Genomic DNA, 27,360 nt, shown 5'->3' with positions numbered 1-27,360 from the left:
AGATTCTTCTGTATCTTCATGTTGCAACAAGTTAAAACAATTGCTCATGGAGAATTTAGCACAGGTAAATAACGGTAAGTAGAATAGTGGCAGGGGTGGGGTGGGATGGCATGAATTACATTTGGGTAGGGAGAACTTCATTCTTCTACCTTCCTTTTAAGAAGACATTATTCAAAATCCAGATATTCAGGAAGACAGTATGGCAGTTGGGGGCCACCTTTGAGACTCAGTTAATACATCTAGTGCTCAGATTAGATGATGCTGTTTACAGTTGGGGCCATTTCATTTTGAGATTTTTTTTAGTTCTGATGGTAAAGAAGGAAAAAGCTATTTATCCTGCTGCCATTCCTTTATGAGCAGTGGGGTTTGAGACCACCTGCAAAGAACTAAACAAAGTAGCCTAGAGAACCTTTCTTTTCCATGTTCTTGGCTCTTGCTTCTTGACTTTAATTTATAATGTCCGTCATTTGTTTTACGCAGTATTTTATTTTAGAATAAGTTTTGTACTAATGTATAATTTTATGTTGTTTTGGTTTGGCTAATATTAGAGATTTTGGAAAACAGTATTACATATTATAGACATTTGGAAATATTATCCTTCAACAGTTCTTTGGAAGCTTTTAGTGTGCTGAATGGCAGTTTAAAAATAAGATGTGAGATTATATAGGAAGAATTAATGTGAATCCCCAAAAGAGAAGGAAAAAAATTACATGCCCTTTCCCACCCTTATTTTAGCATGAAACACTTAGTGCATACAGGACTGGTGTTCTATAAATACACCTTTGGAGAGGGTTTAGTTGAATGTTAAATGTTTTTTAAAAAAATAATTATGCTTTGAAAGCTACTTCTGAAGTAGAACTTGAAAAAAATAGTTATGGCCTTCGCACTTTAACAAATCAAACATTTGTGTGTGTTAATCTACTTTTTCTTTAATTCCAGGATAATCTTTTTAAAGCTAGCTATCCAAACTGATAGCAACTAAATTAATGAGTTTTTAAAATTTCCTTTAGCCTCAATACTAATTTATATGAGAGAAGATACAGTAATTTATTTGGATTATATTTTTTGTCGTCATATCATTCAGTATTTTTCATATACAGTTTTAATGATAGTATCAGATCTCAGATTACCAGGGCATGACCAGTTCAGGATGCAGGGGTTACAAGAATTGTGTATTTTATAATAAAAGAGCCATGTGGCCTTCTGGATTCAGACTAAAATAGGTATAAAAACTGCTGGTTTTTAATTTAGGTTATGTTCCTCCCATTTCTTTAAGAACCAATCTGATCACTTAACTTGATTGCCTAGCTCCTCATTAAAGGGACATTATAAGGAAGTCCTGTTAAATTACTGCTAAAATAGCAAGACTGTTGAATAAATTTGAAATAACAAAGAACATCTGGAAGAATAATTTGAACTTTTATTTCACTTGTTGCGTAATAGACTTTTGAGTTACAGAATTGAATGTGATATGTAACCAATGGGAAAGCCAGGATTTCAAGGGTGCAAGAAAGAGGTACTGTAGTGTGTCCTAACTTGAAAAAACATATTCTGTATTATAATTTTATACTTAAAAATAAATATAAAATCTGTTTTTGTAATATCCACTGTATGTCCATTTCACTCAGCACTGTATACCTAGTGTACTTAGCACAGGGCCTGACACAGTAAATATTTCAACAAATGTTTATTTTCTGATATTAGTGTATGAATGAATGATCAAATGAAGGAGGAGCGAATGTATAGCTTGACAAAATCTTCACTTATTGGTGTGTTCTGAATATAGACTTTATTTTCTACTAATTGGAGATTATCAAGGAGGAGAGAATGTGAGATATTTTTGTATCTGTTAAAGGGGTAACTTTTTAAAAGACTGAAAAGTATTTAGTAATAGGAAGAACATGGAATTTGATGACTTGATTTCTTATGCTTGCTACCCTGCTATTAATTGGTTGGATACTGTCACCCAGATTAGTTTTATCTTTTTTTTCATTTGATTAATGGGGTTAATGATACAATCTTTACCTTTTTACTTGTGTAGTAATGAGAGTCAAAAAAGAATTGTTGTGAAAGTTCAAAGTCTTATAAAAAATAAAGCTCTTTTTGTTTGTTTAATTATTGTTTATAGGCTACCTAAGTTGTATCTTTGTGAATTCTGTCTAAAATATATGAAAAGTAGAACTATTCTACAGCAGCACATGAAGAAATGTGGTTGGTTCCATCCTCCTGCCAATGAGATTTACAGAAAGAATAACATATCTGTCTTTGAGGTAAAGTAGATGTTTAGTAGTTGTCCTATCTATTTCAAATATAGTGCCACCTGTACCGTATCTAATCGTGCAACTTGATTTTTTTGGGAAATGTTATTTTACTGTTGTTCACTCACTATTCTGATAATTCTATATGAGAAACAGAATTAGGCCAATACAAATGGTACCAAGTTCACAAGCTTGATCTCAGAATAAATGATTCTGTATTTTATTAAATTAATGATCAATTATAAATCTTACTATTTTATGTACCATTAAGAAGGAAAAAGTACTGTTAATGATTTATGAGACTCCATTTAATTATAGAATGCCAACTGGTTTTACGTATGTTTAGAGGTGATTAAATTTTGTCTCAGAATCTATGAACTGTGGTATTTAAAAGATTTCTCTTGTTCTAAATAAAGGAGTATTTTGTAGAGGTATATTTAAATAGCAGTAGTAAATTTTAATATATTTTCCTGACTTAATCATGATGATATGACTTATGCTATGTTTATTATTATTCTGTGTTGTTAGTGGTATTTAATTTCTTGATCCTCACTTTTGTGGTTTGATTGACAAGTATTATCTGCCATATGCTCAGTTCTGTTAATTACTAGAATTTACATTACTAGAATTCTAGATGATAAAATTTCAGATTGTTAGGATCTACTTAGTCTCTTACTTTGTTGATCTTTCCTAAGCCTTTATTTTAGTTGAGGAATAGAGAAGCACTTCACTCTGGGGGAAGAGGGGAAGGGGAAAGGCTGTGGTATACAGTATTGTTTCAGAATACCTAAGAGCAGATTGTTTCTGAATTTAAGCATATATTGGTGTGTTTTTTAAAAGAAGTAATATTAAATTACTAAAATTGTTGAAGAGGTTTTAGTCTTTAAATGCCAATGGTTTAGCGGTTTAATGTGGGCATCAGTTGGCACTTTCATACAAGAGCAAGCTCTAGCAACTCCAAGAACACAGGGTGTCAGAAGTGACGTAGCCTAGTGCTCCTGATCTTGACCAACCCGAGTCCAAGAAATATCTCATTTGTCAGGTTGCCAGGGAACCTGCTTAGTTAAATCTCCCTCAATAGCTTTATTTGGGGATAAATCTGATCATGGCTGTCAGACAACATTACTTCTGACTGCTAGCACAGATTAGATTATAGATATACTGTGTTTTATTTACATATGTATTTTAGAAGCGGTTGTGTTTAGATCTGTTATATTAAATACTTTTTCTAAAGGAAACAGATTAGCTTGCCATCTGAATAGTTCCTGCAGTCAATCTTGTTATAAAAGCAAGAAGTACTATTTTAAAAATGGCCATCACCTTCTTATCTAGCTATTTGTGCTTTGTTGAATACAGTATTTTATATACATACTCAATTGTCTTAAAACAGCAGGTACTGTAATCCTGCTGTTTCAAGGGATAGCTTCCAGGTTCCAGTGTGCTCTGATCACTGACAGCTTCTCTGAGGCTGGACTATGGATACTCAGAGGTGCTTGTAACTGTCTTGTATTATTCTGGAACTAAAGAGACACTCTGCTGATCATTTTGTTCTATTATTTTCCTCTAGGTTGATGGGAATGTGAGTACCATTTATTGTCAGAACCTCTGTCTCTTGGCAAAGTTGTTTCTCGATCACAAAACACTTTATTATGATGTGGAGCCATTTCTTTTTTATGTACTAACACAGAATGATGTCAAGGGCTGCCACCTTGTGGGCTACTTTTCTAAAGTAAGTATATTGGCTTAAAATTTGTTTGAATTCATATGTAAATCTGAAACAATCTTTACTGGTTCTCATTAGGAGACACTACGAGGTACATGCAGGTCCTTCTGTGTGCCATCTAGCTTTTTATTCATTTTATTTATTTATTTTGGTACATGCCCTTAGCGGGAACCGAACCGGGACTCTCTGGTCCACAGGCCGATGTTCCAACCGCTGAGCCAGACTGGCCAGGGCCATCTAGCTTTTTAGAAAAGAAACTTAGAAGGAACATTTAGAAACATACCAAGTGCTAGAAAGTGCCTAGTAACATTCAACAGACTGTATATACTCTCCTAGGAACATGAACTATTGGTTATACTCAAGAGGAAAAGTGTTTAAGTGACTTCTATTCCCATGGTGATAATAGATAGAACTTGTAAAATAAACACAGTCATTACCTGTTTAAGTTCTTTCACAGTTTAAATCTTCTCTTCCTAATTTGAATTTTTGGCATAGAAATAATAGTGAGAGGCGATTTTTAATACAGTACATTTTTCTTCTTCCTTTAATCTTGCATTCTGTTCAGAGGAAAAAATGTTCTTTTGTGGTTAAGCAACATGAAAGATGTCCTTTTATTTGAGCAAGCCCAAGGTAAAATCTAAGGGTATAAAATAAGTACTAGGACAGCTAGCTTTATAAGCATTTTGTTAATAGGCTATTTCAGTAGTTAAATATAACTTAAGATAGATTGCCTGGTTTGTAAAAATATATTTGTACCGAACACTTTGGGACTATTTTTTGTGAAGTTAGGTACAGCCTATAGGGAGGGGAGACTCCACTGTGTAGCACCAGATGAGGAAATAAAAGAAACTTTGAAATAGTTGATGGTGAATCTTCCCACTTCTAGAGAGCCACATTGATTTATAATTTGTAGCTTTGCAAAGTGATTGGAACTTAGATTCCTCTGCTCATCTTAGGCATTGACATGCTGTTTTTGAGTTGCAGATGTTGCTGGATGGCATCATTTTATTTTATTATTTTATTCTCCTAGGATAGTTGCTCTGTGGGTAATGGCAATGACTTAACATTGTCCTGTCTCCTCCCAGTGGGGTCTTTTTTTTTTTTTTCTTTTTTGGTGTGTATTGTTATTCCCAAAGGACCAAGGCTGTGGTTTTGACTTTTAGTGTTTGTTTCTTAATAATTAGCCTCACCATTCAGTCTTATCAGTCTGTTGTTTTAAAACTTGGCTTCTATTTTCTCTACCAGGAAAAGCACTGCCAACAGAAATACAATGTTTCCTGTATAATGATTCTTCCCCAATACCAGCGTAAGGGCTATGGCAGGTTTCTCATTGATTTCAGTAAGTATTATAACATAATTTCTTATTATCTCTTCCTATGGACTCTGTGTGTGTGTGTGTGTGATATTTCAAAGATTTGCAGATGATTTATTGGTTGTCATACTGCTTGCTGTATAGAACTTGAAAACTTAAAGTCATGATTTTTTTCTGTTGATTGAACATTAAATATTTTTAAATAGCTAATATTGAATACCAACTTTTCTGTGATAACAAATATCTTGAATTTGCAACTGTTAAATTACAATGGAACTTAGTTTTATGTAGTAATTCTAAGTCACAACAATACTAAAATATTGTATAACTACTTAAATTAATAAAGAAGTAGCCCTGGCCGGTTTGGCTCAGCGGTTAGAGCGTCGACCTGTGGTCCCGAGAGACCCGGGTTCGGTTTCCGCTAAGGGCGCGTACCTCGGTTGCAGTTTGTCCCCGGCCCTGGTCGGTCGTGCGGGTGGCAGCCACTCGATGTGTCCCTTTCACATCGATGTATCTGAACAAAAAAATGGGAAAATTTCCTCGGGTGAGGATTAAAAAAAAAGAAGTATAGTACCTGCCCAATTTTTGTTATCCAAAATGTGTGCAGCATTTTTCTAGTTATAGGCTCTCTACCCAGTGGTTAAAAATATGTGATGTACCTTTTAAAATCTTAAAATTAAATGATATAGTAAATAACTAAATCTGAGTTAACTATTGAAAGCTAATGGCTCTACAAAGGTCATTGTGGAACATGAATTTTTTTTCACACATTGATAATCTTGCTGAGAAAGTAAATGTATGTCTGCAGTAAATTTTAAATTGATTATAAAATAGTGATATTTGAGGGAATATTTTCTCAGATACTGCTAAAAATAGTATTTTAAAAATATATTCAGAAACATTGGTTTAAACTAAGGATTTTGTAACAGGCAGTCCTTCTAAATATCAGATGATTATATGGTCAGCATTAAGAAGTTAATTCTTCTATAGACCAGTAAAGCTTATTCTCCTTGGCCTTAGACTGTACACCTGACTGTATTTTATTGGAAATAAAATTGATTATTTTGTACATTTCCTTGGTCTTCTTGGATTAATAGTAGAGGGTAGAACTCAGATTATTCCTTTAATATTAATATATTGTTTTGAAATAGGACTCATGACTGAACACGTTATGCTATTAAGTGACATAGTTAAGGGAAAATACTTGATTATGCTGATTTGGCATTTTTTAGATATACAAACAACAGGCTGTATGATTACAATATTTGTCTTCAGTTATTTTTTGTAATGTAATATAGTTCCCCGCATTATTATCCTTAGACTGATTTTATGTTTTCTTTAATGACTAAAAGCATTTCTTCTGCTATCTCCATTTTCATTGCTTTCCCTTAGAATTTATGCCTCCTTTTTCCTATTCTTGAGTCACACACTAATCAAGAGGAAGAAGTAATACAGTGACACCCTCATGCTGACATTCTTGCTTACCAAGAATTAGGGTGATAGGTAATTGTGAGGAGAGCTTTGGTTGAAGTGAGAAATTGTCATCTAATTCACTCTCCAAGAACCACAAGCTTAATAGATAGGGTTACATAAACACTGTGGCATTCTTTTATACAGTATTGTTCAGTTAAGATATAGCTGTTGCCATCTAGTGGTCCAAGTAAAACATGCAAGGGTAGTTTTCTACTATAATACATTAAATAAAAAAACATTATTGCCTTAAACTTACTAATGCAGACTATCAATTTGAAGTCCTGATTTTTAAGTTTGAATATTTTAACAATTTATATTAAGTGTAGACAAAGTGATACCAATTTTGTATACTAATGTTAATTGTATACAAATTATGTAGTCATCCTACAAATTGGTTTTTCAAGTAATTTTGCAATTTTATTCTTTTCTTGGAGGAATTTACTTTTGTAATTATTATTACCTACAATAATTTGATTGATTGTGCAAGAGGGGATTGTTATTTTGGTGAATTAGCTTATTTAGGCTCTCTGTCATATTTGTGATTTGGGGTTTCTTTAGGTTATTTGCTATCAAAGCGCGAAGGCCAAGCAGGGTCTCCAGAGAAACCATTATCTGATCTAGGTCGTCTTTCCTACATGGCTTATTGGAAAAGTGTAATATTGGAGTGCCTTTATCACCAAAATGACAAGCAAATCAGCATTAAGAAGTTAAGTAAGTTGACTGGAATCTGTCCTCAAGACATTACTTCCACACTCCACCACCTAAGAATGCTGGACTTTCGTAGTGACCAGTGAGTATTACATCCCTTTGTGTACCTTTGAAGAATAATTAGGTGGAAGCTTTTGGATCAGGCAGCCAAATTATTAATGGAAGAACATAAACTGATATAAATGATATACTTGGTGATCCTCAGACATCATTTTCCTTTCTATGATATTTGATACTATTGACTATATTTTTCTGAACTTGTTTTTTTGGCCTTCCTCTAACTTTTGAACCAAGGCTCCTGAATCTTATTTTCTAGAATTGGGAGTTCCTTCAACCCTAGAAGCGATGTCAAATAAGTTTATACCCATAATTTATTTCCACATAACATGGTACAAAATGAAATATAGGTCAAAGAGAAGAGCTCACCCTATCTAGAGTGCCTGGGGAAAGGTCACAAAGAGAGGAGGCATTTGAGCTAGAAATATGGAGAATAGGGGATAGAATTCAGGAAAGTATCATAAATTCAGAGGTGGAAAGTATGAGACAATAAATGGTTAACATAACTTCATCCATTGCTGTAGTTGAGTGTGAAGTATTTATCTAATTTCATAGTTTTTAGCTATCTCATGTGATAGCAATGTTTCTGTATTTCAGCTTCCCAGGCTTGCTATTATTGAAGCATTTATCATCATTTCCAGGGTTTTCTGGGCATTATAGCTCCATATTCAGTGTTAGGTACTTTTTGTACATTGTTGATTGCTATAAACTTTTCTTTGGTTCCAGATTTGTGATTATCCGCCGGGAAAAACTTATTCAGGATCACATGACAAAGCTTCAGCTAAATTTGCGACCCGTAGATGTAGATCCAGAATGCTTGCGCTGGACTCCTGTCATAGTTTCCAATTCTGTTGTCTCAGAGGAGGAAGAAGAGGAGGCTGAGGAGGGGGAAAATGAAGAGCCGCAATGCCCGGAAAGAGAATTAGAGACAAGTGTAAGGACATGAGCAGTCTCTGTTTTTGATGACAGAAGGATATATTTTGGGTTTTCATGAATACCTGTGATTTATATAAATACATAAAATAAACCAATACAATAAATTCACATTAAAATTTCAGAGTTTATTTTAATGATAATGTCAGGAAAACTGGGTTTTATGCCTTGGATCATTAGGAGACCTTCAAATTTGTTATGTGCTACTTATGACTATTTCTTACCAGAGTCCAATAAGCAGCTAATTTTTTTAAGCAACTAAATTTTAAGCTATATAGTAATTAAGGGATCTTAATTGAATATAAATCTGACTTGTTAAAAATGAAATGAAGATCCATTTTTCTTAAAACATTATGGAATAATATAAATGTGTATGTTTTCTAAGACAGCACTCAGTAGTTCAGTAGGTATACAGATGTCTTTAGCCATTAAAGGGTTAAAGCCATTAAAGGGAGAGGCGGTATAGTTTTCAATATTTTTCTTCATGTGATGCGTACCTCTTTTTTTTTAAAAAAAACACAGTTCTTTCATCCTTTAAAAATCTATGTCTTTGATAAACGTAAACAAATTCATGCCCCTGTTTAATGTATTTTTAAAAAATGAAATCAAATATTCAGAATAAAACGAGATCAAAATAATTACAGAAATTTTCTTTCATTTTTCTTCAAACACCCCTTTTTTCTTGCTCAAATACCCCAGAGCCCATCTCCTCTCTCTTTATAAATTTTTATTTCTGAGAAGTTTCATAAACTATTTTATGTAACATTTATAAGAACAATAATATCCACTTTGTTTATTGAAGACAATATTGTATAGTGTCTGAGAGCACAAGCTCTTGCGTCAGACTGCCTGGGTTTATGTCCCAACTTCTTCACTTGCTGTTGCATGAATGACCTGGGACAAGTTGCTTAAACTTTCTGTGCCTCAGTTACCTACTTTTGTAAAATAGGCATATAATTATGCTTTATACAGTTGTTATGAAGGTTATATTAATACCTTTAAAGCATTTAAGACAGTGTCTGACACACAAGAAATATTAATTTTAGCTATTAAATAATAATTTTATTTTTTAAAACTCTGTTTTGTTATCTTAGTATCTGAAAGATTATAATAGGAGATATAACCAGATAAGACTGGAAAATTAACCAGCACGGTTTTATTTTCTAAAATCAGGTGGGAAAGTCTGCATCTCGGGAGAACAAAGAACAAGATTCTTATTCTTCAATAGAAGGTGAAAAGAAACCAGAAGTTATGGCACCCGCCAGTTCTGCACGTTTGAACAAACAAGTCCTTTCTCGTGATAGTCTTCCTGCAAATAATCAGCCATCTCGGAAAGGCCGCTGTGGGAGGAAGAACAAAAAAACCCAGGAACGATTTGGCAATAAAGATTCTAAACTGCTCTTGGAAGAGTCAACAACTCCTCAGGAACAATATGGAGAATGTGAGGAAAAATCAGAAACCTCCCAAGAACAATATACTGAAAGTGAGGAACAGTTGGCAGCCTCTCAGGAGCAGCCAAGCCAGGATGGGAAGCCAGACATTCCCAGAAGAAGACTAAGTGAGGGGATTGAGCTGTGGCGAGGACACCTAAAGAAAAGCCCTGAGGCTCTGAAGTGTAGGTTACCAGAAGGCAATGATAGACTGTCCCGTCGCTATAGTGATGGTGACAGGGCTCTCCTCAGGGGCTTCAGTGAGAGTAGTGAGGAGGAAGAGGAGCCAGAAAGTCCTCGGTCCAACTCACCACCAATTCTTACAAAGCCCACATTGAAGCGAAAGGTAAGGCATTTCTTTGACGTCTTTTCTTCCTCCAGTTGTAGCTTATTGTGTACAGTGTTCTTTCCTAGAGTTCTGAAAGAGTAAAGATAGAAATTCTTAGTATTATTTTATAACCTTTAAGCCTCAGTATACTGTTCCCTGTGACTATTTGAAATGTATGTATGACTTCTATGGTTCATGGTAATTAACTTAGAAGTCATAGCTTATTTAAGGGCTGACAGACTGTTTTTCAGCTTGCTGTTTTGATGTTTAAATCGTGACTTATAGGGATTTTTAAAATATTTTAAAAGTGTGCATGGATTAGAAATGATTATATTAGAAAAGGAAAGTAGTATTATGCAGTTTCATAGAAAGTGGATGTATATTGGGGTGCTTAGAATGAAGTCATTTATCTTACCTTGAGCAGTACTATTTTCCCTGTTCTCTCACCTCCCTTCTCCCTCTCCCCTACACTCCTCCAGTTATTTTTCTTAACCTTGTTTTAAAAGTATTTTCTAAGCCAGGCTGGTGTGGCTCAGTGGTTGAGCATCGACCCATGCATGAGGTCACTGGTTCGATTCCGATCAGGGTACATGCTCTGGTTGCGGGCTCAATCCCCAGCAGGGGGTGTGCAGGAGGCAGCCGATGGATGTTCCTATCTCTGTCTCCCTCTCCCTCTAAACTCAGTAAAAACGTATCTTTAAAATAAGTAAAAATATTTTCTAAGCTATATATTTCGTCATTGAGCAAAGTTTGGTTATAATGGTTTCTCAGACTCCTTGTTTTTGGTGACCTTGAAAGTTTTGAGAATGCTCCTCATGGTATTAGAATGAGGTAATGTGTTTTTAAGAACACCACAGAGATAAAGTGTCATTCTCATCACATCATATAAAGGGTATCTACTATCAGTATATATACAAGGGTATTTACTATCAATATGACTTTTCACTGTTGTTAATCTCCATCACCTGGCTTGAGGTTGTGTTTGTCAGTTTCTCCACTATAAAGGTATTCCCCCCTTCCCCTGCCTTTTTCATACTGTACTCTTTGGAAGGAAGTCTCTGTCCACTATCCATGTTTAAGGTATGGGGAGTAATACACTACTCCATAAGAGCTGAATACCTATGTTTATTTAGAAATCTGCCTGGGATATTTATCCATTCTCTGCCATTTATTAATTTATTTAAGCTTTTATTTATATTGCTGTGAACTCATAGATATTTACTTTATACTTTAAGTTATAATCCAGTACCACTTTATTTAATTTGTTGCTCAAATTCTTCTTGCTTTGGATATATAGGACCTCTTTCAGTTTTGCTCCTGTGTCCCTTTAACATACATGCCCTCATCATTGCGAAGTTTTTGTTTGTTTTGGTTTGAACACTTCATAATTCCTGGTACTACAGGATGTTCTAGGTTTAACTTGTACATTTCATGCCCCAATCCTAGAATTTATTATTTTTCTAAAGAGTAAGGCCATGTTTAACCTAATTAGGAAATTGTATTATTTGGTGGGGGTGGGGGCAGGGGGAGGGGGATCCTCAGGTGAGGATATTTTTCCACTGATTTTTTTTAATCCTCATCCGAGGATATTTTTCCATTTTTATTTTTTCAGATAGAATAGGAAGGGGAGAGAGAGAAACATCGATGTGAGAGAGAGAGACATCAACTGGTTGCCTCCCACACGACCTCGACCAGGACTGGGGACCAAACCACAACCACGTGCCCTTGACCAGAATTGAACCTGCAATTCTTCGGTCTGCGGGCTGACGCTCTAACTGCTGAGCCAAACTGGCCAGGGCTCCATTGATTTTTTTTTTTAACATAGAGTGGAAAAAAACAAAACAAAACATAAGAGTATTATAAGGGAGAGGGAGGGAGGGAGAGAGAGAAAAAGAAACATTAATGTGAAAGAGACACATTGATTAGTTGCCTCCCCGACCAGGGCCCAGGATCGAACCTGCAACCTAGATATGTGCCCTTGACTGGGAATCGAACCTGAGACCCTTCATTCAGTCTGCAGGCCAACGCTCGATAACTGCTGAGCCAAACCACCCAGGGCTGAAAATTATATTCTTAACTAGAAGGATTAGTAAATTTGAAGTGGAGAAAAAGTGAATTCTTGACTAACTCAGCTATTCATTATGTGACCGTAAAGAATATATCTTTGCTATCCTAGGCTTGTATTGCCTGTTTATAAAATAAAATTATGCTATTTGTGTTTTGTTTTTTTTTAAAGGAGTATTATAATAGGCAGTGAGATCATGTACAAAGTGCTTGTGAAGTTCTTAAAGAAATTCATTTGACTGGAGTGAGACTATTTTTTACAACCATTCCTATACTGACTGAATGTGTGACCTTAAACAAGTTCTGTAACCTTTCTGGCCTCTATAGAATGAGGGAATTGGCTAAGATAATTTCTGGTGCATCATCTTTGTTTTGTGCTTTTGTGTGATTTAAGGTAATAAATCAACCCTAGTACAAAATTGTGCCTAATATGCCAAATTCCAATAACAGATTTATTTTATGACTTTTGAAATGCTTCACTAACATCAAGTAAACACCTGTCAGCTCCATGTTTCTGCATTCCAATATAACTACGGATAACCCATGAAAATGGCATACAGCTTCACTGATAGTTCTGCTTACCTGCATAGTAGAGCAATGAGACAAACAACGTGTTTTAATCCTTTTTTTTCTTTTGAGGAAAAGAGAAGTTAAGGAACTAGCCTATTTGTCATTTTAGTATTGAAATAGACAACTCCCTAGGATGTTTAATTTAACTGAACTGTTAATAAGTTAATTATAATATCTGCTTTTTGCGCATGCCTGCCTATTCTTTTATAAAGTTGTATTTTGTTATCCAACATGTATGTATCTTACTATAGTATTTTAAGGTAATATTTAGAATGTGTTTTGGGCCCTGGCCAGTGGGGCTCAGTTGGTTGGGTGATGTCTTATGCACCAAAAGTTTGCTGGTTCAATTCCCAGTCAGGGCACATGCCCAGGTTCTGGGCTCCATCCCCAGTAGGGGATGTGCAGAAGACAGCCGATCAATGTTTCCCTCTCACATTGATGTTTTTTTCTATTATCTCCTTACCCCTTCCTCTCTCTTTAAAACTTAGTAAAAATATTTAAAAAAAAATTTTTTTAATGTATTTTGGTAAACAACATCCTCATTTTATTTGTGCTAATTATATTAGGTTTAAAAACTATTAATCATATTATTAGTAGAAATGATAGTGTTCATTACTGTTAATAAAATTCTTTCTCTTTTAAATAGAAACCAATTCTCCACCGAAGAAGGAGAGTCCGAAAGCGCAAACACCACAATAGCAGTGTGGTCACAGAAACTATTTCTGAGACTACAGAAGTCTTAGATGAACCTTTTGAAGACTCTGACTCTGAGAGGCCAATGCCAAGATTAGAGCCCACGTTTGAGATTGATGAAGAAGAAGAGGAAGAAGATGAACTCTTCTCTAGAGGATACTTCCATCGGTTGTCCTCACAGGATGTTCTCAGGTGTCGATCTTCTTCTCAGAGGAAGTCTAAAGATGAAGATGACGATGATGACGAAGAGTCAGATGATGCTGATGGTATGTTTTACAGAGAACTTTTGCTTATTGTAGTTTTATTGTCTTTAAAGATACAGCAGTGGTAACCATAAACACTTCAATAAAAAGGCTGAAAAATTAACATAGCCTACTAAACAAAGGATGACTTGGTAATCTCTAAAAAAGTTGTGTCAAGTGTATTCACCCTGATTTAGTCCTCTGTCCTTTTAAAGTGCTTTTTTCTAGTTTCCCCTTCAACCCAGGACCTATTTTTGTTTTGCAGACAATTCTTTTTCTGCCTAATGCCTTTTTTGTTCATTATATGAAACTTTAGTTAATAGATATACTACACTTAGCACCAGGAAGATATTTAAGTGATAATAAACTTTACCAGAATGTACATTCTATAGATTTAGTCTGTTTTGCTTATTGTAGTATACTAGTACTTAATACAGGTACTCAATAAATAGTGAAATGAATAGATGTTAAGATGATTCTTAAATAAGATCAGATTCATGTAAATTGACTTGTTTCAGATCTGTTCAGGAATCCTACTTGAATCATATCTCTACGTGTATTTCTTACTCAATTAGTAGTAAATTTCTAATAAAAATAGTAACAATATTTTAAAATAGGTTAAACTTTATAGCTTACCTAAACATTCAGTGATTTACTTTTCAGATACCCTTATTGTCACTTCCTCTTTAGAAATGAAGAAATGGGGGCTCATATATGAGTTGGGTCACACACTAGTCATTTGCATCCTTGCCTCAGTTTTTGCTAGTGTATTCTGCCTACATCTGTAGTGTTTACCTTGCATGGGGTCAAACTGAGCTCTTTGAATTTGAAGGAATCTAGTTGTATATATGTATAAACATATAGATTTTATGTATTAACTAGTTGAACTTTTTATTCTTTTAAAAATAAATCCAGTTTTATATCTAGTATATAACTTTCATTTTCTTCATTCTTTCATATTTACATAATAAATAATTTTAATAAAGTGATAAGTGACTGAATTCTTTGGTTATTGGGAATGATTTTCAGAGTTCTATTTTGAGATATATAATAAGTAGGAAACTAAAATTTTATCCTTTAAATTTGGCACACTAGTAAAATTCTGACTTGTGTCATTATAAACTAAAATATTATCTTCTAAGTTTCTGTTGAGTTGGACACATTTTCTCTGTTTAGTCTCAAATTATTATTACTAACTATACCTTTTTAGCTCTACCACCCAAAATCTTGTTCTTGCTTTGGTTTTCTTTCCTTTAAAAATTAATGAGAAATGTGAATTTACTTAATGCCACACCAAAAGTGTTACAGTGATGACTTTTATGCTATGTATATTTTACTACATTTTGTTTGTTTGTTTGTTAATCTTCACCCAAGGATATTTTTCCATTGATTTTTAGAGATAGTGGAAAGGGGGCGAGAGAGAGAAAGAGAAACATCAATGTGAGAGAGAAACTGGGGCACATGCAGGAGGCCACCTGTAACTCAGATATGTGCCCTTGACCAGGAATTGAACCTGCAACCCTTTGGTGCATGGGTGGATGCTCTAACCACTGAGATACACTGACTAGGGCTTTTACTATAATTTTTAAAAAGAAAAAAATTAATTGGGAGAAAATAATGCTAAAATAAAATGCATATCTGATAAACCATTGTCATTGGTGCTTCAGCTTATTCTTCAGGTCAGTATTTGTCTAGCACTAAATGCCTTGCAGCTATTACCGTATAAACACAACATTGACATTTATTTTAAAGGATTGGTCAATCATGGTCTGAAGTAATTGGCTCTTGAAATTACCTGAAGTAATGATTTTGTGGAAAATAAGAAAACCAGAGAGATAATATAAATTGCAATCAGAAAAATAGCCCTGGCTGGATGGGTCAGTTGGTTGGAGCATCTTCCTGTACACCAAAGGGTTTTGGGTCTGATTTCTGTTCAGGACACATACCTAGGTTGTGGGTCGGGGCACGTGCAGGAGGCAACGATCCATGTTTCTCTTCCCTCCCCAGCCCTAAAATCAAGGAAAACATGTCCTTGGGTGAGGATTTTAAAAAGAAGAAGATACGAGCTGATTTATAACTTATACAATAAAGACAGCTTGACTAAAGTAGTGATGACTGCTTAGTGTTTACATCTTTATAAAGCTCATCTCCATTTTATAGGTGATAAAACTGAATATTAGAGGACATTTTCAAAGCTATACAGTTGGCAGTGATAAACTTGAACTGGTTTTAACTAATGATAGTAACAGAATGTTGACCAGCATTCTTTCACTGTTTTGCCATTTTACCTTTGACTTCAGACGATGTCACTAATTAGGTTTCTTCTTTAGATTAATAACTTGAAAATGAAGATAATCAAGAGTTTGTGGTAATTAATGAAATTATTTCTGTTGTACATGCTGGTCTCAGAAAAAGGCATTTAGAAAATACAAGATCTTATACCTATTTTTATTTTTATCTTTTATCCCTCCTTTACAGACACTCCTATCCTAAAGCCAGTACCTGTCTTGAGAAAATGTGATGTGAAGAATTCTTCACATGAGCCAGATACATCCACACCTATGAAAAAGAAAAAGGGATGGCCCAAAGGCAAGAGCCGCAAACCAATCCACTGGAAGAAAAGACCTGGCCGCAAACCAGGATTTAAGTTGAATCGGGAAATCATACCCGTTTCTACTCAAGATCACATTGTTGAGCCCATTATCCCCATTCCTAAACCTGGACGTAAACTCAAAATTCAAGAGAATGAAGAAACTGTTGAATCAAAAGAAGACTTGCCTTTACCCGAAGAAAGGAAGGAAGAAGAGGAGATGCATGTGGAAGCAGAAGAGGTTGAAGAGGGAGAAGAAGAAGATACAACCAGCAGTGAAGTTAGAGCAGCTTCTCCAGTGGATAGCAGCAACAGTCCCGAGATGGAAATGAAAGAACCTGAGATAGAGGAGGAAGAAGAGAAACCTTGTGTCTCAGACGAGCAGAGGCAATCTGAGGAAGAGCAACAAGAACTGGAAGAGCAGGAGCAAGAGGAAGAGGATGAAATAGCTGTAGAGACAAACCAGAATGAAGACCATGATGCAGATGATGAAGATGACGGTCATCTAGAATCTACAAAGAAAAAAGAGCTAGAGGAGCAGCCTGTTAGAGAAGATGTCAAGGAGGATCCTGGAGGTCAGGAGTCTTTTTTAGATACGAATATGCAGAACAGTAGGGAGAATATAAAGGATAAAGATGAAACAGAACCAGATTCTGAAGAGGAACAGACTTCCCATGAAACATCCGTGGTATCAGAGCATATGCCAGGGTCTGAGGATGATCATGAAGAAGATTCAAACTCTAAAGAAGAACTAATTGAGTTAAAAGAGGAAGATGAGATTCCCCATAGTGAACTGGATCTGGAAACTGTGCAAGCAGTGCAGTCTTTGACTCAAGAAGAAAGCAATGAGCATGAGGGCGCCTACCAGGACTGTGAAGAGACGCTTGCTGCTTGTCAGACCCTGCAGAGTTACACCCAGGCTGATGAAGACCCTCAGATGTCGATGGTTGAAGACTGTCATGCTTCTGAACATAACAGTCCAATATCTTCTGTTCAGTCTCATCCCAGCCAGTCAGTCCGTTCAGTCAGCAGTCCCAATGTGCCTGCCCTTGAAAGTGGTTACACCCAGATCAGCCCAGAACAAGGATCCCTGTCCGCACCTTCTATGCAGAACATGGAGACCAGCCCCATGATGGATGTGCCTTCCGTATCCGACCACTCTCAGCAGGTGGTGGACAGTGGCTTCAGTGATCTGGGAAGCATTGAGAGCACCACAGAAAACTATGAGAACCCTAGCAGTTATGATTCCACAATGGGCAGCAGCATTTGTGGGAATAACTCTTCCCAGAGCAGCTGCTCCTATGGTGGGTTATCATCCTCCAGCAGCCTCACCCAGAACAGTTGTGTTGTCACTCAGCAAATGGCAAACATGGGCAACAGCTGCAGCATGATGCAGCAGAACAATGTCCAGCCTGCTGCCAATTGCAACATCAAGTCACCTCAGAGTTGTGTGGTGGAGCGGCCTCCCAGTAACCAGCAGCAGCCGCCGCCACCACAACCGCAGCAACAGCAGCAGCAGCAGCAGCAGCAGCAACAACCAGCACCTCAGCCTCCACCACCCCAGCAGCAGCAGCAACAGCAGCAGCCACCACCACCTCAGCCCCAGCAACCTCAACCCCCACCCCCACCTCAACAGCAACCACCCCTGTCACAGTGTAGTATGAATAACAGTTTCACTCCAGCACCTATGATCATGGAGATACCAGAATCTGGAAGCACTGGGAACATCAGTATCTATGAGAGGATTCCAGGGGATTTTGGTGCCGGCAGCTACTCTCAACCGTCAGCCACCTTCAGTTTAGCCAAGTTGCAGCAGCTGACTAACACCATTATGGACCCTCATGCCATGCCTTATAGCCATTCTCCTGCTGTGACTTCCTATGCAACCAGTGTTTCTTTGTCTAATACAGGACTGGCTCAGCTAGCTCCATCTCATCCATTAGCTGGGACCCCTCAAGCACAAGCCACCATGACACCGCCCCCAAACTTGGCATCTACCACTATGAACCTCACGTCACCTCTGCTACAGTGCAACATGTCTGCTACCAACATTGGCATTCCTCACACTCAGAGGTTGCAAGGGCAAATGCCAGTCAAGGGGCACATTTCTATCCGCTCTAAATCTGCACCATTGCCCTCTGCAGCTGCTCACCAGCAGCAGCTGTATGGCCGCAGCCCACCAGCGGTTGCCATGCAGGCTGGCCCTCGTGCATTGGCTGTTCAACGTGGCATGAACATGGGGGTTAATTTAATGCCAACCCCTACCTATAATGTCAATTCCATGAATATGAACACCTTGAATGCCATGAACAGCTATCGAATGACACAACCCATGATGAACAGCAGTTACCATAGTAACCCTGCCTACATGAACCAGACAGCACAGTATCCTATGCAGATGCAGATGGGAATGATGGGGAGCCAGGCCTATACCCAGCAGCCTATGCAGCCAAACCCTCATGGAAACATGATGTACACTGGCCCCTCCCATCATAGCTACATGAATGCTGCTGGTGTGCCCAAGCAGTCACTCAATGGACCTTATATGAGAAGATGAGCAAGATGAACTTGCAGTTAAAAACTTAAATATATATAAATAAAGGAACCTTTTATACTGACAAACCAGAGAAAAATGGACCTTTTTTTCCAGTTAAAATATTGCTGTAGATTTAGAGGAATTTTTCTTTGGTTTATTTTATTTTTTAGAAAACCTGGTCTTCTCTTTTTTGGGGGTTCATTTTGTTCTGGGTTTTGGTTTTCTTCATAATCTTGAACATTTTACAATAGAACTCATCTAAAAAATGGATTTGGGGATGGGGGAAACATGCACAAAAATCTTTTCATAATTAAAAAGAGCCTTACTTTCTTTACACACCACATGGACAGAATTTGTGTAAAAGTGAAATATCCTTATTTTATTTGAAGATGTATGTTTCCCCTCACTGTTTGCAGCTCCCAGTGTTGTCATTTTTAAATGTTATATATACATCTCGAGGGTTAACCAGACCCTCTCCTCCAAACCCAACCTTTCATTTCCTACTTCATTCCAGCAGGAGGCACTTATGGGAGACTCGGATGGGGACATGGAGAACAACCCAAGCTCCTTAAACTTATTATTATTGTTAATATTATTATTATTATTATTAATAAAATGAGGCAGGAAAATGCTTCTCCTTTTAAAATCCCCTCCACTCCCTACACAAACACACACACACACACACACACCCCTCTTGAAACCTCTCCCCCAAAATGTTTCTTTATAAATGGACTTTATTGAAATGTTTGTCTTTCTTAAATCAAGTGTAATATAATTTTTTCTACTATTCCCACTCAGCACTCAGAGACACACAAATACTGTAAGTCTCAATTAAACAGCAGAATCTCAGAGGAAAGCTGTTTGCAATCCTGATTTAGCCTTGGAGGAATAGAGATTGGTCAGTTAACAATCAAAAAGAGGAAATTAACCTCTTGTTTTTTACCACCTGGTGAATCAGCCATAATGCCCATACTCCACACAGCCTCTTGTTTTTAGTATGTACTTTGAGATGCTAAGGGTCTTGATTCTTGAGCCTTTGACTCTGATTAAACTCAATAAATAGTCCCCAGTGATTAGCCTCTTACATTCTTACAATGTTGGTGGATGACTGTTTCAGTGATTTGAAAATATCTGACAAACCTTTGACACTGTTTATGTTGGAAGAGATGACACAGAATGTGTCCCCTCGTAAGCGAGATCATGGTGTGAATTTTATAGCTACTTTAATGATACATACCTCTAGTCTTCATTTGTCTTTTGAGATCCTGAGTTCATCCCCTGTGAATCAGAGTGCACTGGCTGCTCACCTGTGAGTGGCTAAAGAGAAGAGGGATCAACCAACCACCAGCAAAGTAGGGCAAATCTAGACAGCAGGGTTTTGGCAGGCTCCTATGTTGTTCCCAATTCCATTCTCTTTTCTCTTGTGCAGCCAGTTTGCCCATTCTCTTCCTGTTACTTGCTCCAGGGATAGGTAAAAAGAAAAAGAAAAAACCTATATATATATATATACCATCATTAGAAGATGGAAACTATTATACCACTTGGTATGTGCAGTCAGATATCCAAAAGGGGGAAGTACTGCTTAAGAATTACCTGTAAGCATTAAATTCTCTCCTTTATTTGTACATTTTATATAGATAAATTTTTGAAGTACTAATTAGGCATTAAATTTTTCAAATGCACAGGGTTTGTTGGTTTTTTTAATACACTTTAATTGACTTTCTCAATTAAATGTGTTAGGTAGAAAAAAAGCAGAATTCCACATTTTAACTGCTATCAATTCTAAGCATGTGCAAGGCTGTGTAGGACCCAGTTTCTCTGTATATACTATTCCAGTTCTCAATCATCTATGTAGAAAGTGCACTGTGCTGCCCTCTCCCTACATCTTCAGCTATGTCATTGCTTCCTGATTGGGGTGGGGGTGGGGTGGGTTGGGAGGGAAGTATATTGGGAGGAGGGTGGGTCAAGGCAGAAGGAGAAGCTGTTGAAATGAGGGCCGTGAATTCAGTTTCCGTTGGTTTGCAATTGTGTTTGGTTTTGTTTCTTTAAAAAAAAAAATTCAATCAGGCAGCTCCCTTTTTCCACAAGCCTTTTTGTGACTAGAACTATTGTAGAGAAAATGTTCTTTTCTATATTATAAAAGAAATTATCCAACACAGTGATATTGGTACCTGTCATTTTTTCACTTCTGTTTTAAAAAAAAAATGTATTTTTAGCAAAATAACTTGGGTAATCTTCTAAAAAAGAAATTTAAAAACTCACTGTTAGTGACTTTGATGCCTTTTAAAATAAGAGCTTTTTCATTTCATTCCATCTTTAAAATTTTTTATCTTTGTTGTAGAATATTAAAAAGTATTTTAAGAAAGATAAAAATTCTCTTTAAAGAGATCTCTAGAGTGTGTGAATAGAGCTCCAGATGCCTCTAAAAGCCGCATGTACAAATGAAGCTAACTAAGTCTATTCCTGTCTGTTTATATTTGCTTTTCCTGTTTTGTAACCTCTTTGTACTTTGTTCATGGTGACTTGTAAGCTAAGGGGAAGGGATGCCTAGATGCCTTTGTATTTCTCCATGTCATGCGCTCCTGGGCCAGTTGGTCTCCCTTCCTCTCCTTGTATGTAATATCACTTTTTTTTCCCCTTTCTAGCAAGTACTTTCAAAAGAACTCTGTACATTTTAACATAAAAAAAAAATAAATTATGTTGAGCCATTTTGGATGTCTGTCTTGCATGTGGGATTTTTGTCTCTTCCAAGTATTTCAAACTCATTCTTTTTCCACACACAGAGCCTGTTCATGTACCTCTCTATATAGCAAGTATCAGTTCATGATCTTTGCTTTGGAATCCAGTTTTCAAATATATATGTGTTTAAATGCCAATAATACAGATTTTTTTTTTTTCCAAAGAAAATTGTATTATAACTTCATTTTGGATTTTTTAGGGAAGTCCATTTGAAAACCTTGTAAAGGGGTTGTGATTCACCCAACCATAGAAAAGAAATACAGTCGCAGTGACAGGTACCTCTTAGACTTGAAACAAAGTGGTTTTTTTCTCATTTCATTTTACCTGATTATGTAATCTAGGAAGATTGGCCACATATCAAGGTTCTAAACACTGCATATATTTTTGGTTTGTTTTCTGAGTTATTGTACTTACCTCTCTCATCATTTAGAATTTGGGATATAAGGCAGGTTCCAGAAAAGTAGATTTAACTTTGGAAAGCTAACAACCCTGGGGTCGAGAGGTGAAGCAGCTGCAAGTTTGTGTGGCCCCTCCAAACTTGACCTGCTGCTCTTTCAGAAGTGTACGTGAATAGTACCTATAGCAGACATTTATTCTAAACCTCATGCCATTGAAGTTTTAGACCACAAAGTTATCACTGAGTAAAAGTTTGTTTCCCTTGATTTCTTTGCTTGCTTAAGTAATCATGATTTGGACCCAAGACTCTGTTGTGGAATGATGCAATTATTAGTAGATTGTTTTGAAAACATACTTCTTGCCTTTGCTACTGTAAACTACCTGCTTTAAGTGAATTCAACATAGAGCAATTTTTATTTTTCTACAAAGGAGATAATGTGACAAAGAATATATTATAGGTTTCTTTTAAGTGTTAACACCCCCACTATATTTATATTACATTTAAAATATAATTTGAAGAATATAATTCCATTTATAGCCACCTCATGAATGATGTGAGTAGAGAAGGAGCTCTCATTTCTTTGTTGTATACTCTGGCCTTTTCACTCTGCCTCAGGTGTAGGTGTGGGAGGAAAGTGGCAATGCACTTGATGAATGTGTATATTGCTGGGACTCTCTTGCCATGCATTTAGTAACTGCGGTTCCAGGAATTATATTCCTACAAGGCCTCCCTGAGCATGGCTTTCTTTGTAGTATGATGACAAGTATGTATTCATTGAAAGCCAGTGTCTGTCAGGTCAACAATTCTAGCTCTTTAGGTGAGAATTAATGTTTCAGGTACAGCCTGGGCAGTGTGTGGTGGTTTTTGTCCTTCCTCTTGTCTTTTCACAATGTACAAGATGTGGGTCAGTGATGAAAATGGAAAGGCATCATAAAAAGAGAAACAAAAGATAACTGCCCTTGTTGGCAGAATAGAGTAAGCAGGGTTATTGTGACAAGTGTGTGTGGGAGGAAAGCCCCATATCCTCGATGTGACTTTCAAGAAATCTAAAAATTCAAGTGACACGTTTCTGTAATTGAACTCACAAGATCATGTAGAGTAACTGACCCCACCCAGTGTTGGCTAATCTCTGGAATTCTTGAGCTTGGCGTCTAATTAAAGGCTAACAATCCCCAGAACAAAATCCAAATCATTTCTTAATAAATCCCTGTTAAGGGACAGGATGGGTTTGTTATGTAAGTTGGTGTGGTTACATAATGCAGCACAGAGCCATGGATTTTCTTTCCGGAGTGACAGCTACAATTTGGGCTTAATTGACATTCCTTGCTATATCAATAGGAGCCTAAATATTGGTATACAGATTACATAAAACCTAAAAAAATGTGGCATGTATAATTTTTGCCTGAAATAAGGAAAGCCCTGGGATATGATGGACTTTGGTTTTTTTGAGAGCGTTTAAAACACTAGACAGTAATAGGGAATTGTTTTCCTGCAACTTGTGAATAAACTTGAGTGTGAGGTATACATTATTATTAGCAAGAAAAAAAAAGTTCTAACATTTAACTCTGTACTAAATAGATATTTCTGAAAGCCACATTTAAGCAACATTTAAGAAAAATATTAAACGTTCTCTGGGATGATGTGTTCATTTTTAACCATTTTTAGTTAATACGTGCACAAAATGAGCAAGCAAAGACAAGCAGATGAACTGAGAGATAAGCTAATTGCCTGTGCTTAACGGATAGAACTATAGTGCTGGTATAACTCACTGAGATTTCTATAAATATGCATTGAAAAATTGATATTTTGTTAATGTTAGGAGACAAGCCATTCAGATGGCCTATCAAGTTATTTTATAATTGACCTTAAATGAGCATTTTGGGGCCCTAGAATCTTTTATTTTTGAATGTTCATTTTAAAACATTTTAATTGAAGTCCTAAGTTTAAAGTCTCTTGTGAACAAAGTAAAGAAAAATATTCATACATAAAGCTTCTTTGCTAGAACTGAGGCTCTGCCCCATGTACAAACAAGGTCTACTGTTTAATTGATGTATTACATTTTTAAAAAATGGTTGATTTAAATTTCTTTTTAAAAGAAGGCTTTAAAAAGCAGTTGTCAGTTATGTCAAAAATGATTGTTTTTGATCATAGTTTTCCAAAGAAAATGAAAACAGTTATAGATTGACTAGGAGACAATGACTGCTTTACTAAAGGGAAGGACCTCTTGCAAAATAGAAGAATTACACGATTTTTTACAAAATCCTCACCCAAGGATATTTTTCCATTTATCTTCAGGCAGTGAGAAAGAGAAACATTGATGTGAGAGAGATGCATTGACTGGTTTGCCTCTCAAATGACCCCGACCAGGGCCAGGGACTGAACTGTAACTGAGGTTTGTACCCTTGACTGGAATCGAACCCGTGACTCTTTGGTCTATGGGATGATTCTCCAGCCACTGAACCAGGGCTACACGATTTTTTTTTTATCCTCACCCGAGGACATTTTCCATTTTTTGTTCAGCTACAGTGGGAGGGAGAGAGAGACATCAACGTGAAAGGGACACATTGAGTGACTGCCACCTGCACGACCCAACCAGGGCCAGGGACATACTGCAACCGAGGTACGTGCCCTTAGCGGGAACTGAACCTGGGTCTCTGGACCGCAGGCCAACGCTCTAACCGCTGAGCCAAACCGGCCAGGGCTACACCCTTTTTTTTTTTTTAAAGTCTGTTTAACTCCTGTTTAAGGAGGATAACTAGAATTGACTCGAACTCCTAACTTGACATCTCCAAAGTTTTCTTGATTGAAAGTTGTAATCTGAAAACTGAGTAACTTGCAATGCTGCAAGAACAACTTTAGAGAGCCAAGGAAATAATTCTAATTCTAATTGCTTTGTAATTTTTTACAAAGCAAAACAGACCCAGATCAGCCACTACAGCATCCTTGTTGAGTTATTTCACTGGGGCTCCCAGGCTATGAACATCTCTCATCAACCTGCTCCACCCTTCTTGATGTATCGACTTTGTCTGTAGCAGACTCCTGCCCAAGCTGCCTTTCTCAGCAGGTTCAGGCATCGTAAGAAGATGTGAATATGCCCGGAGAAGAGGGACTTTATTCCCCAACATCTTTTTTATGTTCATTTTTATTGTAAAAATAGACTACATACAGAGTACACAAAACATGTACAGCTTAATGAAATCTGTATAAAGTTAATATCTCTGTAGAAATAAATCAGTTAAAAAAAAACAGGACAGCAGTCCAGAAATCCTGTACCATGATCACAATTTTTTCTCCCAACTGAAGATTAACAGATAGACTTATGTAGTAAATACTTTCTTTAGTTTTTAAAAAAATGTTTTACTCCCTAGGTGTGTGTACTTAAACACCATAGTTTCATTTTGCCTGGTTTTGAAATTTACAGAAATGGAATAGTTCATTTTGCCTTTGACTTCCTTCAACTTGATGGTGAGATTTGTTCATGATGTTGTCTTTGCTATAGTTCATTTATTTTCATGCTGTATAATACTCTGTTATAGGACTATACTAAAATGTATTTATACATTCTAAAGTTGACATAGATTAAGGCTGTTTCCAGTTTGGTCTGTTACAATGATACTATATTTAATCCTGTCTGGGTCTCCTGTGCACATTTGCAGACATTTCTCTTAGCATATTCCTAGAAGGGGATTTGCTGGGTGATAGGGTAGGTGTAACTTCAACTGTACTAGATAATGTCAAAGAGCTTCAGAAGTAACCATACCACTTTTTTTTTGCTCTTGTCATTCTCTTCAATAATTGATATTTTCAATCATTTTAATTTTAGTCAATCCTGTGGATGTGTAGTAGAAACTCCTTGTGGTTATGTTTTGTGTTTTCCTGATTACTAATACGTTTGAGCCCCTTTTCATATGTTTATTGGCTATTTAAAATTATTCTTTTATAAAGTGTCCAAATCTTTTGCCTGTATTACTATTAAGTTGTCTTTTTTCTATTTGATTTGCAGGAATATTTTATACACTTTGGAGGAGTTTTCTGTGAGTTATATGTCACACATGTCTTCTCCCATTCTGTAACTTGCTCTTTCACTCTCTTAATGGTGTCTTGGTGAACAGAATTCTTAATGTAATCCAGTTCAATAATTTCCTTATGGGTTGTTCTTTTTCTGCCCAGATTAAGAAATATTTTTCTACCCTGAGATAATAATAGGATTCTCTGTAAGAGTAATTTGTAACAGCTTTGTTATTTTGCTACATAGTTAAAATTTTTTTAAATAAGTTTTAAATTGATTTTAGAGAGAGAGAGGAAAGGAGAGGGAGAGAGAGACAGAGATGACATTGATGAGAGAGAACATCAATTGGCTGCCTCCTGCATGCTCCCTACTGAGATCAGTCACAACCTGGGCATGTGTCCCGACCTGGAATCGAACTGGTGCCCTCTTGGTGCATGGGTCGATGCTCAACCACTGAGCCACACCAGCCAAGCAGAGTGTTTTGGGGTTTTTTATGTCTGTATAGTTTTGCCTTTTCCAGAATTCCTATTTATAAACCTGGAATATCTCTTCATTTATTTCATTCTTCTTTGACATTATTCATCAGAGTTTTATAGTTTTCCTCATATAGATCTTGTGCATATTTTGCTGGATTTACACCTAATTATTTAATTTGTTGGGTGCTAATATAAATGGTAATATGGTTTTTTGTTTGTTTTTTTATTAATCCTCACCTAAAGATATTTTTTTCCATTGTCTTGGTCTGTCAGGATCGGTGCAATGCAATGAACTACAAGCACATGCTGGTTGGAGTGAGAGGGAGCTTTGCAAGGGAGCAAATGCTATAGATCTTTGGATGCAGTTCCATTTATTTGCACATTGGTTCCCCCAGGTTACAAGTGGATTTATGTAAATTATTTCCTTGAGATGGCATTTCTGCAAACCATACAGCCTAGCCTTGTCTCTCACTTTTTTATGGCAGAAAGAGACTTTAAAGCTAAAAAACAACAAACCCAGACAAGTCTGGGCCTATGGCCCATTATCCTTGCCGAGTGATCTTCCAATCCTTTGTCATGCAAACCTTATCTTATTCACATGCAAACGAAGCATTAATTTGCACCCAAGACAGTCTTCCTGCCTATCAGTCAAACCTGTCTGTTCACACACACACTTTTGAGAATGCATATCACAAGGTTACAAATCTTTCATCCACAAACCCCCCCATCCCCACACCATTGACATTTAAAGAGAGTGGAAGAGAGGGAGGGAGGGAGAGAGAGGGAAACATCAATGTGAGAGTGACACATTGATTGGTTGCC

The 27,360-nt window shown here is 36.6% G+C and overlaps 1 protein-coding gene and 1 long non-coding RNA gene across 7 annotated transcripts in view; one reads left to right on the top strand and one right to left on the bottom strand.

Moving 5' to 3' along the window:
* Window positions 1–21,632, top strand: part of KAT6A (lysine acetyltransferase 6A) — a 117,400-nt gene extending 95,768 nt beyond the window's left edge. For 5 of the 6 annotated variants that reach the window (XM_036250222.1, XM_036250220.1, XM_036250221.1 and 2 more), the window contains 8 exons: window positions 2,129–2,270; window positions 3,826–3,987; window positions 5,227–5,320; window positions 7,325–7,556; window positions 8,258–8,465; window positions 9,638–10,240; window positions 13,503–13,815; window positions 16,270–21,632. In XM_036250222.1, coding sequence (XP_036106115.1) covers window positions 2,129–2,270; window positions 3,826–3,987; window positions 5,227–5,320; window positions 7,325–7,556; window positions 8,258–8,465; window positions 9,638–10,240; window positions 13,503–13,815; window positions 16,270–18,938 — 4,423 coding nt within the window. In that variant the 3' untranslated portion in view covers window positions 18,939–21,632. The remainder of the gene's footprint in view (window positions 1–2,128; window positions 2,271–3,825; window positions 3,988–5,226; window positions 5,321–7,324; window positions 7,557–8,257; window positions 8,466–9,637; window positions 10,241–13,502; window positions 13,816–16,269) is intronic. The other variant, XM_036250223.1, reaches the window with a different exon arrangement.
* LOC118622748 lies at window positions 9,696–17,343 on the bottom strand. The gene is made up of 3 exons (XR_004958123.1): window positions 17,247–17,343; window positions 10,206–10,312; window positions 9,696–9,804 (listed from the first exon to the last, which is right to left on the bottom strand). It is a non-coding gene; the product is annotated as an uncharacterized LOC118622748 (long non-coding RNA).
* Window positions 21,633–27,360: the final 5,728 nt, after the last annotated feature.

Source organism: Molossus molossus, unplaced genomic scaffold, assembly GCF_014108415.1.
Source record: "Molossus molossus isolate mMolMol1 unplaced genomic scaffold, mMolMol1.p scaffold_m16_p_9, whole genome shotgun sequence".
NCBI classification, from domain to species: domain Eukaryota; kingdom Metazoa; phylum Chordata; class Mammalia; order Chiroptera; family Molossidae; genus Molossus; species Molossus molossus.
This window is presented reverse-complemented; position numbering and strand designations above follow the sequence as displayed.